This window comes from Anolis carolinensis, chromosome 2, assembly GCF_035594765.1.
Source record: "Anolis carolinensis isolate JA03-04 chromosome 2, rAnoCar3.1.pri, whole genome shotgun sequence".
In the NCBI taxonomy this organism is placed as follows: Eukaryota; Metazoa; Chordata; class Lepidosauria; order Squamata; family Dactyloidae; genus Anolis; species Anolis carolinensis.
The window spans coordinates 320,268,482-320,283,661 of NC_085842.1; the positions used below are offsets into that span (position 1 = coordinate 320,268,482).

Sequence of the window (15,180 nt, forward strand, 5' to 3'; positions counted from 1 at the left end):
GGGCTACCTTCGAGAAAATTGGGCCCCAAATATATTGGACCATTCAGAATACAGGGTGTTATCAATGAAGTAACTTTCCAGTTGGCATTGCCAAAGAGTTTAGGGAAAATACACCCAGTATTCCATCGCAACTTACTGAAAAAGTATATGGGGACTTTGGACAAAATGGACACATAGAGTTATTGTTTGATTTATTTCAGGATTGTGATGAAGGAAGAACCGAAGAGGAGGATGAAGAAAACGAGGGCGCCATGTCATGGAGCCAGATCCCAGGGCTGAATTTCCGAGCCCTGGACCTGGCGTCATAACATAAATAACCCTGAAAGCACCTGGCGGGAGAAGATAGTATGAGCCTGGGAACTCAGGGTTGAAAGTATAAACAATTATAATTGGTATAGTGTGTGGGAATAGTAGTAATGTGATCCAGAGGGTGGGGTTTGATGATGATATTTGCGTGTGGTGTTACGTTGCATCAGAGGTGATAAACATTACATGGATGTATGTAAACATTAGGTCATTCTCGACTTTTCCAAAGTCATGTATTCTTCAATAAAGATTGGATTTGAGAGCAGCTATCTTTGATCTGCGTTCAGACTGGTCCTTTGAAGTGAGCCTGACATGTGAGTATATTTCAATGGGATTTTTTTAAAACTGTATATATTTAATCCTGTTTTAGCATTTGCTTATTTGTATATTTTAAATTGTACGCTGCGGCTTTTATGCATAGTAATCTGCAACACAATCATGTGATCTACAAAACAAGTGACTATGAAATATTGCAATTTATGGAACGGCTCCTGGAATATGAACTTGGACTATGTGGTTTTTAATAAGTATTTTTAGGATTATGTGTTTTAATTATTGATTTTAATGTATATATTTTGTTTTATCTTATGTAAATGTGGCATCAAATTGTGCTGTTTTCTAAACAGCCCTGAGTCCCCTACGGGGTTGAGAAAGACGGGATATAAACAAAGTAAATAAATAAATAAATAAGTTAAGCTGCTTTGAGTCTCCTCCAGGAGAGATAAAGCAGGGTATAAAGAAATACAATAATAATATTATAATAATTCAATATTTGTTTCAGGAGCAAATTTTTGGCACGAGGGATACAACGCATCATAAGGTGACCTATCAGAGATATAACCACTGGGCTTCTCCCAGCAATTTTGAATCTTTATGGAGTATACTTCCATCTTCTGCATGGTTGGTATTTATTGGTATGAAGAAAACGGGCCAAATTAGAGCAGACGTTGGAGCAAAGCCAGTAGAACAAGTTTATGAAAATAAGTAAAGGAGCTCCTTTATTTCAGTGACAGTGTCAGTAAGGGATGTTGATTTGCAAGCCACTCTGTAGAAAGAAAGGCTTGAGGATTAAATCTAGTCCCAACTATCAATGGATTTTGCATGCAAGTTGACTTAGAGCTCAGTACTTGATTCAGTGGGACATCATAGCTGCGACGAACAGATTGATTTACATCACAGTGCATTTATTTTATATTAAATGGGAAAGGTGCCTAATCTAATAAGAGGCAAAAAAGGAATTTCTGGAATCTGAGCAAGCCCAGTGAATGCAGGAGCAAGTCAAGTGTTTTTGTAGGGATGAGAGGCATTGCCTTGTGGGTTCTGAAAGTATATTTCACGAAATATACTTATGATTTTTTGGAAACAGGCAAAGAGAGCCTGGCAAATGTATTTAAAAGGTGAACTGGAAACAGGCATGTATTTAAAAAGTGAACTGAATATACTCCAAACTAAACTTGCAGAGAATACCCAAGATAGGGGTCACTTTGTGTATAGGTACCACCTTCAAGTTATCAGCTAACTTATGGTGATTGCATAAATTTTTATTGGAAATTTGCCTTCTTTGAAATCCAAACTACAGCATTTGGTATTCACTGGAGATCTCCCATTAAAAAGTAACCAGGGATGATCCTGCTTAGATTCCAAAACGAGAAGAGATTTGTTGCCTGGATGGCATTTAAGTTTTGCCTTAGGATTGCCATCATTCAAAAGCAACTTAAAGGCTTTTTACAATTATTTTTGTCCGGTTCTAATTGCTTTTGTTTCTTCAATACGTCAGGAGGCCTGGGAGATGATCCAGACAAACCTTACACAAATAGCACATAAGAGACCCAGCAAACCAAGTCTTTAAGATCCTAAGACAGAAAGGAAAATAAAACGAAACTAAAGGAGCAGGAATGGCTTTAAACGGTACAAATTGGATTACAAAAGCACACGGCTTTGCCAGAGGGATCAGGTAACAAAGCTCAGCAGAAACAACATGTAAGAATCCAGGAAATACAAACAGATTAGGCTACTTGAAAGTCTTGTGTTTCCTTTGAGATGGGCAAGTCTATGCAGAGAAACACCAGCAAAGAGAGTTCACGACTCTGAGTCCTCAAAAGTCCTTTGCAATTCTAGAAATCAGGCCTGGGCTAACTTGGGCCCTCCAGGTGTTTTGGACTTCAACTCCCACAATTCCTAACAGCCTACCGGCTGTTAGGAATTGTGGGAGTTGAAGTCCAAAACACCTGGAGGGCCCAAGTTGGCTCAGGCCTGCTTGAAATGGAAGCCAGTACATACCAACCCACCTTCCTCCCTCTTTTGCCAGTTTCCTCATCCTCACCTTTGAGGTCTCCATTCAGGTTCACAATGAGTGGGCTGTTCTTCCAGTCAAAGGTGGTCAACAAGTGAAGGAAGTGGAGGAAGCCCACCTGAGGAGAGCTGCAAGGAGAAAGAAAAGGCATGAGGAGGGGGAAAGCTCCGCCAAAAACAGCCTCCTTGAGATGATCAACAGCGGCATAGGAAGCAACATTGGGTGGAGTCGGAGAGGCTCGACATGTACTGCCTTCTCTCCATATGCATGGATTCCACATCCATGGATTCAATCGTCCATGGCTTGAAAATATTTTGTTTTACGTGACGGTGGCAGCTCGAATAGTATACGCTAGATCAGGGGTCCCCAAACTAAGACCCGTGGGCCAGATGCAGCCTTCCAAGGTCATTTCCCTGGCCCCTGTCCTAAACTTTAGACTTAGGGTTGACCTAAGTCTACCTGGTCTTTGGAGGCCTCTTTGCTTACTTATGGCCTTTTGAGATCATCTAGAGGGTCTTTGAAGGTCTCTTTGCTTAGCTACGGCCTTATGAGACCATCTAGATGACTTTTGGAGGTCACTTTCCTTACATAAGGTCCTATGAGACCGTCTAGATGTCCTTTGAAGGTCCCTTTCCTTACCTATGGTCCTATGAAACCATCTAGATGGTCTTTGAGGTCCCTTTCCTTATCTATGGTATTCTGATGGCCTGATGAGATCATCTAGATGGCCTTAAAGGGTCCCTTTCCTTACTTATAATCTTATGAGATCATCTAGATGGTGTTTGGAGGTCTCTTTGCTTACCTATGGTCTTATGAGATCGTCTAGATCAGGGGTTACCAAAATAAGGCCCATGGGCTGGATGCTGCCCTCCAAGGTCATTTACCTGACCTCTGTCCTAAACTTTAGACTTATGTTTGACCTAAGTCTGAAATGACTTGAAGGCACACAACAACAACAACCCTAATTTTGGACTATTTCATCATAGTCCGGCCCCCCAGCAGTCTGAGGGACTGTGAATTGGCCCTCCACTTAAAAAGTTTGAGGACCTCTGCTCTAGATATTGGAAAACCTCAGAGATACCTCCCTTAGAAGAATGGGAAAAATACATTACAGATTTGTTGATAATAGATAAAATAACTGTACTCTTAAGAGGTGAACCTTTACAGAACTTTGTTAATAAATGTCAACCAATGATCCAATATCTCAATGTAAAATTAATCTAAACATGTACACAGGAGAAGCTATAAGACTGTAGACAAGGAGGAAACGGATATTAATTTGGAGTCTATAATACCTTTATATGTTTTATTCAAATAGAAAACCCCTTATTGAAAATATATTATCTGAGAAACTATTATGAAAGATTAATAGCTGGAAAGTTTTGCACTGTATGCAACAACACTTGCAAATGTGTGTATATTTGAATGAATTAAAATAGAGCAGAGTCTCACTTATCCAACCTTCACTTATCCAACGTTCTGTATTATCCAATGCAATCTGCCTTTTAGTAGTCAGTGTTTTGTAGTCAATGTTTTCAATACATTGCAATGTTTTGGTGCTAAATTCGTAAATACAGTAATTACTACATAACGTTACTGTGTATTGAACTGCTTTTTCTGTCAATTTGTTGTAAAACATGATGTTTTGGTGCTTAATTTGTAAAATCATAACATAATTTGATGTTTAATAGGCATTTCCTTAGTATCTCCTTATTATCCAACATTTTCATTTATCCAATGTTCTGCCGGTCCATTTATGTTGGATAAGTGAGACTCTACTATAATTAAATATTAAAGTAAAAAAAAAAAAGAAAATATTTTTTGCACAACTCAGTTTTGCCATGATATATATATAACAGGCATGGGCAAAATTTGACCCTCCCTCCAGATGTTTTGGACTTCAACTACCGGCTGTTAGGAATTGCGGGAGATGAAGTCCAAAACACCTGGAGGGAGGGCCAAAGTTTGCCCATGCCTGGGGTAGATGAACCCTATGTTTCTTTCCTAAAGTACCGTATAAGCCGAGTATCAGCCAACCCAAATATAAGTCGAGGTACCTAATTTTACCACAAAAAACTGGGATAATTTCTTCACCCAAGTATAAGCCAAGGGTGGGAAATGAAGCAGCTACTGGTAAATTTCAAAATAAAAATAGATACCAATAAAATTACATTAATTGAGGCATCAGTAGGTTAAATAATGTATATATATGGATACAGATATACAGGTACATGGATCTGTATGTATATAGGATTTGCAAAGACCAGCAAACATATGAGGGGAAAATTTATATAAAATTTAATGTATATAGATAGATAGATACAGATATATAAGTACATAGGGATTGCAAATGCATGCAGGGGTTTATGCCTATAACAAATATTTCAGAGGAATATGCTTTTATAAGATTAATTGATATATATTTTTCTTCGTCCTGACTTGCAAGGGCGTCTTTTCCCTTTTCAAAACATTCCCTTGGTTAAGAGCGAGGGAGGGTTTGGAAAACACACTGATAAGGGAGGATAAGAGAGAAATATATCATCTATTGAAAGCAATGGCCTCCAGGTTCTGTTGCCTGGCCTTGACCTTGACCCCATTATAAACCAAGGAAGGCTTTTCCAGCTCAAAAAAGGGCTGAAAAACTTGGCTTGTCTTTGAGTATATACGGTATATCCAAGGGAGTCTGTTCCATGGTTACCTGGGGGCTGTGAACGGCGCTGGGCTCAAAAAGAGGGAAGCTGCCACCAAATCTATGCATTCTTCTGAGAGGCTGTCGCTCAGCAGCTGGGCACTGATCCAGCGCTTGGCCAGGCGGGAAGTGCCGCTGAAGGCCGGATGCTGCTGCTGGAGGCTGCGGGGAATGAGAAAGGGAGAAAGGATATCCTGAAGTCCCAGAACTTGGAGGACTAGAGTTTGGGAACCCTGACCTAGGAGCCCTCCTCTCTTACCCATGGAGGGAGCTGGTCAAGAACGGCAAGTGCTGGGTCTCCAGCTCCAATTGTTGGGACTCCGGGTTGTCCTGGTACTTCAGCATGCCCTCCGGAGTGACCACCTCCTTCAGGATCTGGGGCTCTCGGTGGTAGGCCACTTGGAGGCGGAAGACATAGCCGTCCTGAGGGGGAAACAGAAGGTTCAGGGGTGCCCCTCCATTTTGATGGAATAATAATAATATCTCGTGTGGTTTGTTGGGTTTCATCCTGGACTCCACAAGTCTCCAGTCCCTAATGAGTAGTTAGACTAGAGAACAGGAGTAGAATGAGGGAACCCTTTCTCTATTCCCATGCATGCCTTCCTAGAAGGAGCCTTTATCCTATCTCTACTCTTCTCCTCTTGACCACTATCACCTCCTCATTTGAAGATGTAGTAATGTGATCACTTTGAGGTGTGATGTAACTTCCTCTCTACTGGAATTTTGATTGCCCCTGGTCACCCTCCATTTCTTTCTCTTCTGCCTTTTGTTCTCCTCCTGAGAGGACACATTTTGCTACTCTCCAGGCAAAATGTAGCTATTTGGATATTTTGAATTTTTTTTACCCTTTTACCTTAGAAGATAGCTTAGAGCAGGGGTCCTCAAACTTTTTAAGTGGAGGGCCAGTTCACAGTCCCCCAGACTGTTGGGGGGGGGGGCGGACTGTGATGAATTAGAATTGTTGTTGTTGTGTGCCTTCGAGTCATTTCAGACTTAGGTCAACCCTTGGGGATTTGTAAACGGCACCATGATGTAATGGGTTGACTGAAAAGACATGTCAGCAGCTGATTGGCTAAATGTGCCAGGAGACAACATTCTGATTGGCTACTGTCTCTGGCTTGCTGATGAGAGAAACGGTTTGAGCAGGCACTTTTACCTCAGAGAGCAAAGAGGTGACAGCTTTAGAATTAATGGCTGCCGACTCTCTGATCATTTTTAAAGGCAATGAGGCATACTTAAAAACTGTTTTAAAAGAACTGTTTATTCCCTCTGTTCTCTGTAAGAAGTTAGAGAGACTACTGTATATATTGTTGTTCTGTTTGAACTATTGAACTGAAGTAAAGTTACTGTTACTTATTTCACAAACCTGAGCGGCACGTTATTACAATGCAGGGTAAACTTTGGTTCAGAAGCCATGGTAAAGCTTCTATTTATTTACACTACAACAGCCAACAAATCCTAAGTCTAAAGTTTAGGACAGGGGCCAGGTAAATGACCTTGGAGGGCCGCATCTGGCTCACGGGCCTTAGTTTGGGGATCCTTGGCTTAGAGAGCTAGTTAGCTCCAATAACCTTTTCTATCTAGAATGAATTTATTTTAACCACAATAGATATTTTGAACCTATAACTATGATTCTGCAATCCTTTGCCATCCTAAGGAACAAAAGCTTATCCCAGCTCTTCACACATAAGTTTATGTTGTTTATGAAGTGTGCTTCTGCCACTCTGCTGTATTTTTAGTGGGTTATTTTTGAGTCTAACCGCTCAACAGATTCCCAACATGGTTTCTGGGCCGTTTGGCCGTGTTCTAGCAGCATTTTCTCCTGGTGTTTCACCTGAAAATACAAACCACACAACACCCCAGTGATCCCGGCCGTGAAAGCCTTGGAAAATACAAAGCTATCAAATCTCTTCTGGAAGAACTATGGAATTTAGTTCCCATAATACTATGCCCATAAGATGCCTTCTGCAGCTAAACAGGCAACTAAAATATGCGACAACACAGTAGCGATACTAGCTAAAGCTTTGATGTAATTAAGGTTTTTACATAATTAATAATATTAATCATGAGTTGACGAAACCATTCACAACAAGGGCAAGCAGGCATTTGTTTTGTCGTAGTTACTACCACTTTGTGCACCTAGAACAAGCCTGAGCAAACTTCTACTGTTTTGGTGTTTTGGACTTCAACTCCCACAATTGTGGGAGTTGAAGTCCAAAACACCAAAACACCAAAACAGTAGAAGTTTGCCAGTTCTAATAAAATACATTTCAATATGTATCCAATTCTTCCCTCGCCCAATTTTCTGCTGCACAAAAACAAACACAAAAGGCCTTTCTCTGTGTACATTTTTATGATCAAGAGAAGTGTCACATTGGAAGGGAACCAAAAACCTAAGTTTGCAAATCACAGTTTCAGCAGAGTCACCCTCTTTGCGTCAAGGACTGGCAAATTCATGCCACACGAGGAAGTACACCACACCACAGAAAACAAACTTGGAGTCCTTTCAAGATGATTCAGGCTTAGACCGCAGAGGAAACACAGGCAGGGAAGGTGGGAAGGCAGTCAACCGGATTAAAAAAAAACCAGCCAAATCTGGTGAAAAAACACTGGTGAATTTGAATCTGATACGTAGCAGATCCAGAGTGCAAGGACAACTGGTCTGAGTCACCATCAAAGGCTTAGAAAATTGGCTGCTTGGATCCACAGGTTCCAGAGATAATCATGGACCAGGGAAGGTTAATTCTTTGGACTTCAATTCCCAGGGCCTCCAAATTCTGAGGAAAATGTTGAGTTTGTTTCATTGGAAATGTGAATTCATTGGAAGGGAGTGTAGAGATCCTGGTCACAATCAGAGGCTGAGAAAAGCTACTACTTTCTACTACTCAGAATCTATATATATAAAAGGGTAATGAAATTTCGGCCTAGGACAAAACAACAAAACTACACATCCCAGTAACACTAAACTTGGCAACACAACCCCTCATCCATGCCTCTACATTCATACAACAAAAAGAAAAGAAAAATGAAGTCCTAATTAGAGGGAGAGGAATAATTGTGTTTATCCAATTGCTGCCAGTTAGAAGGCTAAGCTCCGCCCACTTGGTCTCCTAGCAACCCACTCAGCCCAGGGGACAGGCAGAGTTAGGCCTCACTTAGGCCTCTTCCACACTGCCTATAAAATACAGATTATCAGACTTTAACTGGATTATATGGCAGTGCAGACTCAAGGCCCTTCCACACCGCTATATAACCCATTTATTATGGACTTAATGTAAGGTAAAACCTTTACCCTTTACCTTAACTACAACCAATTCCTCAATACTTTATTTCCCATACCACCAGACTTCGCCACAGCAACGTGTGGCCGGGCACAGCTAGTAATAATATAATACGAGGGCTATCCAGAAAGTACATTACGTTTTGGAATTAAAAATGAACAAAGTATAGGAGAAAACATTTACCAAATGCAGTTGAAAGCCAGACCCAAATACCACTTCTCAACATAGTCTCCATTGAAATCTAGGCACTTCTCATAGCGATAAAAGAGTTTGGAAAGTCCTTCCCCACCAAACTTTGCAGCTTGGCTTGCATCCTCAACCAGGTGGGTGTCCCTTCCGGCAGCTGCACATGTGCATGCGCTCAACTTTCCCCCACACTCGTCCTGGATCACTCTTCTGTTCTGCAAATGCTTGCAAGGAAGGTTATGGTGACTGTTTTTTGGGACAGGAAAGGTGTGCTTCTTGCAAAACCTTAGAAGAGCGATCCAGGACGAGCGTGGAGGAAAGTTGAGCGCATGCACATGAGCAGCTGCGGGAAGGGACGCCCGCCTGGTTGAGGATGGTTTTCCCCTATACTTTGTTCATTTTTAATTCCAAAACGTAATCTACTTTCTGGATAGCCCTCGTAAAACTTTATTTATATACCGCCCTATCTCCCAAAAGGGACTCAGGGCGGTTTACAACAATAATACAGAACATACAGTACATAGCAATATAAAAACACATAACACAAAATAAAATTTTACACTAAAAATGACAATCAATGATAATCACAACAGTTTCCAATCGGGAGGCGAGGATCAATATTCCCATAGATTAATATAGTCCATAATCATAGCTTTCTAGCACACATAGTCTAAAATGACAACTTTCCCCCAACCTTTCAACTAAGACCTAGGAATTCAGGGAACTGCCTTCCAAAGTAGGAAATGCATAGAAATGGAGAGTTGGAAGGTAGCGTTGACATCTCACCCAACCATCTAATGCACAGAGACACACAACACACTTCCAATTAAAGCAGTAGTTCTCAACCTTTCTAATGCCGTGTCCCTTTAATCCAGTTCCTCATGTTGTAGTGACCCCCAACCATAACATTGTTTTTGTTGCTACTTCCTGTTATTTTGCTACGATTATGAATTATAATGTAACTATCTGATATGCAGGATGTATTTTCATTCACTTGACTAAATTTGCCACAAATACCTGATACGCCCACATTTGAATATTGGAGGAGTTGTTGAGGGGTGAGTTACTGGGATTTAAAGTTCACCTACAATCAAAGAGCATTCTGAACTCCGCTAATGATAGAATTGAACCAAACTTGGCACACAGAACTCCCATGACCAACAGGAAATACTGGAAGGGTTTGGCGGGTATTGACCTTGAGTTTTGGAATTGTAGTTCACCTACATCCAGAGAGCACTGCGGACTCCAAACAATGATGGATCTGGACCAAACTTGGCACAAATACTCAATATGCCCAAATGTGAACACTGGTAAAGTTTGGGGAAAATAAACCTTGACATTTGGGAGTTGTAGTTGCCAGGATTTATAGTTCACCTACAACCAAAGAGCCCCTTGAACCCCACCAATGATAGAATTGGGCCAGACTTCCCCCACAGGACCCTCATGAACCCTCTGAATACCCCTCATGACCCCCCAGGGGTCCCGACCCTCAGGTTGAGAAACGCTGAATTAAAGTGTTCCCATCTAACTTTTGTCAAAAGGCCTCCAAAGAAGGAAAGGAGACTACGTTACAAAGCAGTTGATTGCACCATTAGACAGCAATGAAGTCAGGGAGTACTTTTTAATGTTTAGGTGGAATCTCTTTTCTTGCCATTTGAATCCACTGGCTCATGTCTTATCTTCCGGAGTAGCAAAAACAAGCTTGTTCCATCTTCTCCATTAAGCACAATGGGTTAAACCTTTGTGCTGGCAGGACTGCTGACCGAAAGGTCGGCGGTTCGAATCTGGGGAGAAGGGTGAGCTCCCGTCTGTCAGCTCCAGCTTCCCATGCGGGGACATGAGAGAAGCCTCCCACAGGTGTCCCCTAGGTAATGCCCATGGAGGCAGCCAATTCTCTCACACCAGAAGCAACTTGCAGTTTCTCAAGTCACTCTTGACACGGAAAAAAAAATCTTCCACATCAGTACATGTCAAGCAGTGTAAGTGAACATGGTGTTGAGACCAGAGATCTGCTTTCAAGACACCTCGCTATGTATACACAAGTATTCCAGAGACAAACAAACCCCTGAAATACACAACATGTCTAGTCCCAGTAATTTGCTAAGGTGCCTTTAACTAAATTTCAGCCCAAGTTCATTCTTCTTGGGGCAACAACAAGCAATTGTTAATGTGTACGGCAGTCACCAATCCAAAAAATATAATAATGAACAAATCAATGACTTATTTTTTAAAAAAGAGAGCAAAATATTTGCTTATTGTAGCCTCTTGTTTATTGCAAACTCTCAAGACAACTGTGCCCCATGTCTCGATTAGACTGTAAGCTGCAGGCAGGGAATTGTTTTATTGTTCTGTTCCTTGTAAAGTACCACATGCAGCAGCTATAGAAATAGACTGTGATGATGATGATGTGTATTCGTACATGGAAAGGAATTGGATTAGAAGGCCCCTGTAGTCTCTTCCAATGATTCTATGAATAACAGCAACAACAAGGACAACTTCTGACCCAACGGCACTAGATCCAACTCCTTACCTTAAAGACATCCGTGTGGGTGGGAGCCGGTCGACAGAGCAGCTGGTGCTGCTGTTTGAGGAGTTCTGCCAATTGCAACTGGAAAGCGGCTTTGATGCGCTTAATGGCTTCCTTGTCTTGAGGCCACTGGCCGCTGCCTTCCATGTGGCACAGCACTAGAGGGGAAGACAAGAACATGAATAAGAAAGGTCCAACGAAGTGATAAACAAAGATCAGAAACACCTCCAAACCTGGATCAGATGCAAAGCTCTCTAGTAGGGTATGGGGGGGGGGGGGTCCCACAGTGGCTTATCAATTGCTTCTCAGGAGCCCCAAATTTAGGACGTGAGTGAGCAACTGCAACCTCTTCTTCATCCTCCATAGCAACTGATCTAGAAAAGCATACCTCTAGTACTATAAAATAATACAGTGATCATAATTGTGGGGATTTGTAAAAAGCAATGGATGTAATGGGTTGACTGGAAAGACATGTGTAAGCAGCTGATTGGCTAATGGTGCCAGGAGCCAACATTCTGATTGGCTACTGTCTCTGGATTGCTGCTGAGAGAAACAGTTTGAGCAGGGAGCAAAGAGGTAACAGCTATGGCATTAATGGTTGCCGACTCTCTGAAGCCTGATAATTTTTAAGGCAATGAGGCATATTTAAAGGCTGTTTTAAAAGGACTGTTTATTCCCTCTGTTCTCTGTAAGAAGTCAGAGAGACTACTGTATATATTGTTGCTCTGTTTGACCTATTGAACTGAAGTAAAGTTACTGTTACTTATTTCACAAACCTAAGTGGCACATTATTACACCACAGGATAAACTTTGGTTCAGAAGCAGTGATAAAGCTTCTATTTATTTGAATCTACAACATCCAACAATAACTATGGAAACTGATTAGAATTCTGTAATCTCCTTTTGGAGTGAGCATGGTATAGTGGTTTGAACACTGGACAACATGGTTTGAATCCCCACTCAGTTATGGAAACCATGAGCAAGTCACTCTCTCTTGGCCTCAGAGGAAAGAAAAGACAAATCATTTCTAAACAAAACTTTTCAACGAGACACCATGACAGGTTTGCCTTAGGGTGGCTGTACATCAGAAATAACTTGAAGGCACACAACAAATATGTCCTTTTAGAGTGATCAAAGGTGATGGCCAAGCTACTGTGATCTGGTGACTGAAGTGCTGAACTAGGACATAATAATAATAATACTTCTCTTGTATTCCACCCTATCTACCCAAGGAAAACTAAGGGTGGATTACAACAAACAAAAAACATAGAGGTGCTTAACCACAATTGCAAACATCAAAAACCAATAATATTTGTAATGTGAGGCCAAACTTGGAGTTTAAGGTTTGGTTTGTACCTTGAAGCCCAGTAGTTGGTAACGTGAAGGCTGATTTGTATCTCAAAACCTGATAGCTTGTTGTATATGAGATCCCAAGGCCTGAGAGATGAACTAGGGACTCTTTGAGACCAGGATTCGAATCCTCAGTTGCCCACAGAAACCAAATAGATAAGCCTTGGGCAAGTCTCAGCCTCAGAGAAAGGCAATGGAAACTTCTTCTGAACAACTTTTCCCTAGAAAACCCTGGGATGGAGTAGCCAAGGGTCAGAAGTGATTTGAAGGCACAGAACAACAACAATAACAAGCTGATGGCCATTAGAAAATTTGGCATTTTTGAATATATAAATGTTTGTGCCTTTTCCCAATGGGCTCAAAGCAGATCATTTAGTTCTCTTTCCAACAATTTATAGCAATTTTTTTGGATAGCATAAGAAGGATCAACACCCCTGTGGAGTTTCCTTTGCTATCTGTGCTCATTCAGAAGATTCCATCTAACTTTCTTGTTAGAACTGGATTTTGAGAAGTTTGGCTTGTTGTGGAAACAAGGATTGGGGATAAAGTTTCAGTGGAGACACCTTTTTCCCAAGACTCTTTCAGAAGTGGATTTTCCTTCTGAGGGGTAGATATCTCTCACTTCCTCTTGTCTCACCTCCATTCTTAACGACAAGTCATTTGTAAGTTGGATGCTTGTAACTCGGTGAGTGCCTATATGCCTTATTTCAATGCTTGCAGAATGTCTCCTCACTCGTCAGTTGGTCTTGCCCTCTTATCTTGTGATCACTTTATTGGCTAAGTCCAACTCCCTTCCAATGTTCAGACCTTCCAGAAGTGAACACTGACCACAAAAGTGTGTGTACGTGCATTATTTCAAGTCCCTCAAATGTTCCCTCTCCGTTTGTAAAACAGGAAATCACCATTGGTGGGGGACAATGTTGACACCAGAGAGACAACCATGTTGCAATCGAAAATGTTACCCTATGAAAGGGTCAGGAATTGCACAGCCTTCCAGATGTCATTGGACTCTAACTCTCAATAAGGCTGGGAGTTGTAGTCCAACAATCTGAAGGATGGAAGAATTCCAACCATGTCTTATGAAACAAAGAGGAAGGAGTCTACCCAGGATCTCAGCTAGCTCCTACCCCTCTGCTGTGAGCAAAAACAACCCCAATGAACCCGTCCTTGCCTTTCATTGGGGCGATATAAGCCGGGCAGGGTTTCTCAGCCAAGGGCAACAGGGATTCGCGGTCCTTGATCCTGGCATGATAGGCGTAATCCGGGTTCACGGGAACTGGAGGGAAAACCTGGGAAATGTGCAAAGAAGAACAAAATTGTCAAAGCAATACGATATCTCGGGATTAGTCCTACAAACGCAAGACCATAAAACTGATTCCAAACTTGTGAAGTCCGCTTTATGCTAATACCTTGATTAGTCCACTAAAACTGCACAAAATTCACACCAGGCAAAGAAAAACACGTAGCCGTGGAAAGAGGAAGATGATTTTGCAACTGGGACATCTACACGTTGACTTCAGCTGATATGCGCAAATAATGTTTTGTATTATTCCAAACATTCTCTGAAGTCGATATGTGGATATCTGACTCCAAAGACATCATCCTACTTTTCGACATCTCTGCCTGATGGAGGAAATATGGTGTTCAATTATGTGCTATTTAAGTTGGTTGAATAAATATATTGCTACAATGTGGGGTTCTGTAATTTTGGAATCTGGCTGTTCAACAAGAGAAACAGTAAAACATTTCCCCCAATTTGGATCAATAGGTGATTAGAATAGTTGTTCTCCAGCAATTCAAATGGTTACATGTGTGTGTGTGCATGCTTTTGCAAACTGTCCAAGCATAAGGCTTTGGGATGAAAGAAGGAATAAAAATCTCATCTTCTATCTATATAAAAGGCAATGTATATTTGTTTGCTTGTTTGTACCACAACAGCTCCTCCATGGCTTGATGTATCTGGACCAAGTTTGGCAAACATACCCTTCATTACTCAATTTGAAATACAGAAGAGTCTCACTTATCCAAGCCTCGCTTATCCAAGTTTCTGGATTATCCAAGCCATTTGGATAATAAATAAATAAAGTTTTGGGTAATAAATAAATAAATAAAGTTTTATTATTATTTTATTATTATTATTTTTGTAGTCATAACCTAATTTGATGTTTAATAGGTTTTTCCTTAATCCCTCCTTATTATCCAAGATATTCGCTTATCCAAGCTTCTAGATGAAACCTAGAGCAGCATTGACTTTTTAAGCTGCCGCGTCACACTGTTGACTCTTGTTCAGCTTGTGGTCTACTAAGACTCCTAGATCCCTTTCATATGGACTGTTTTCAAGTCACATCCTATACCTGTGTATTTCATTTTCTATCTAAGTGCCGTATGAATGATCTGAGGGAGACCTAAAGATTAGACTACAACTCTCCAAATCCCTAGCCAGCAGAGCCTAGGAATGCTATTGTTCATGCTATGGCACCCAGATCCTCCAGATCGCAGAGACTGGGGAAGTTGCCTTTAGGACTACAGCTCCCCGGAGTTATACAAG

General features: G+C 41.2%; 1 protein-coding gene across 3 annotated transcripts in view; it reads right to left on the reverse strand.

Annotated features, from left to right (window-relative positions):
• Nucleotides 1-15,180, reverse strand: part of nol6 (nucleolar protein 6) — an 83,036-nt gene that overhangs the window by 32,839 nt on the left and 35,017 nt on the right. For all 3 annotated transcript variants that reach the window (XM_062972615.1, XM_008119164.3, XM_062972616.1), the window contains exons 17-21: nucleotides 13,804-13,921; nucleotides 11,286-11,440; nucleotides 5,548-5,711; nucleotides 5,298-5,450; nucleotides 2,630-2,727 (exon numbers count right to left, since the gene is read on the reverse strand). In XM_062972615.1, coding sequence (XP_062828685.1) covers nucleotides 2,630-2,727; nucleotides 5,298-5,450; nucleotides 5,548-5,711; nucleotides 11,286-11,440; nucleotides 13,804-13,921 — 688 coding nt within the window. The remainder of the gene's footprint in view (nucleotides 1-2,629; nucleotides 2,728-5,297; nucleotides 5,451-5,547; nucleotides 5,712-11,285; nucleotides 11,441-13,803; nucleotides 13,922-15,180) is intronic.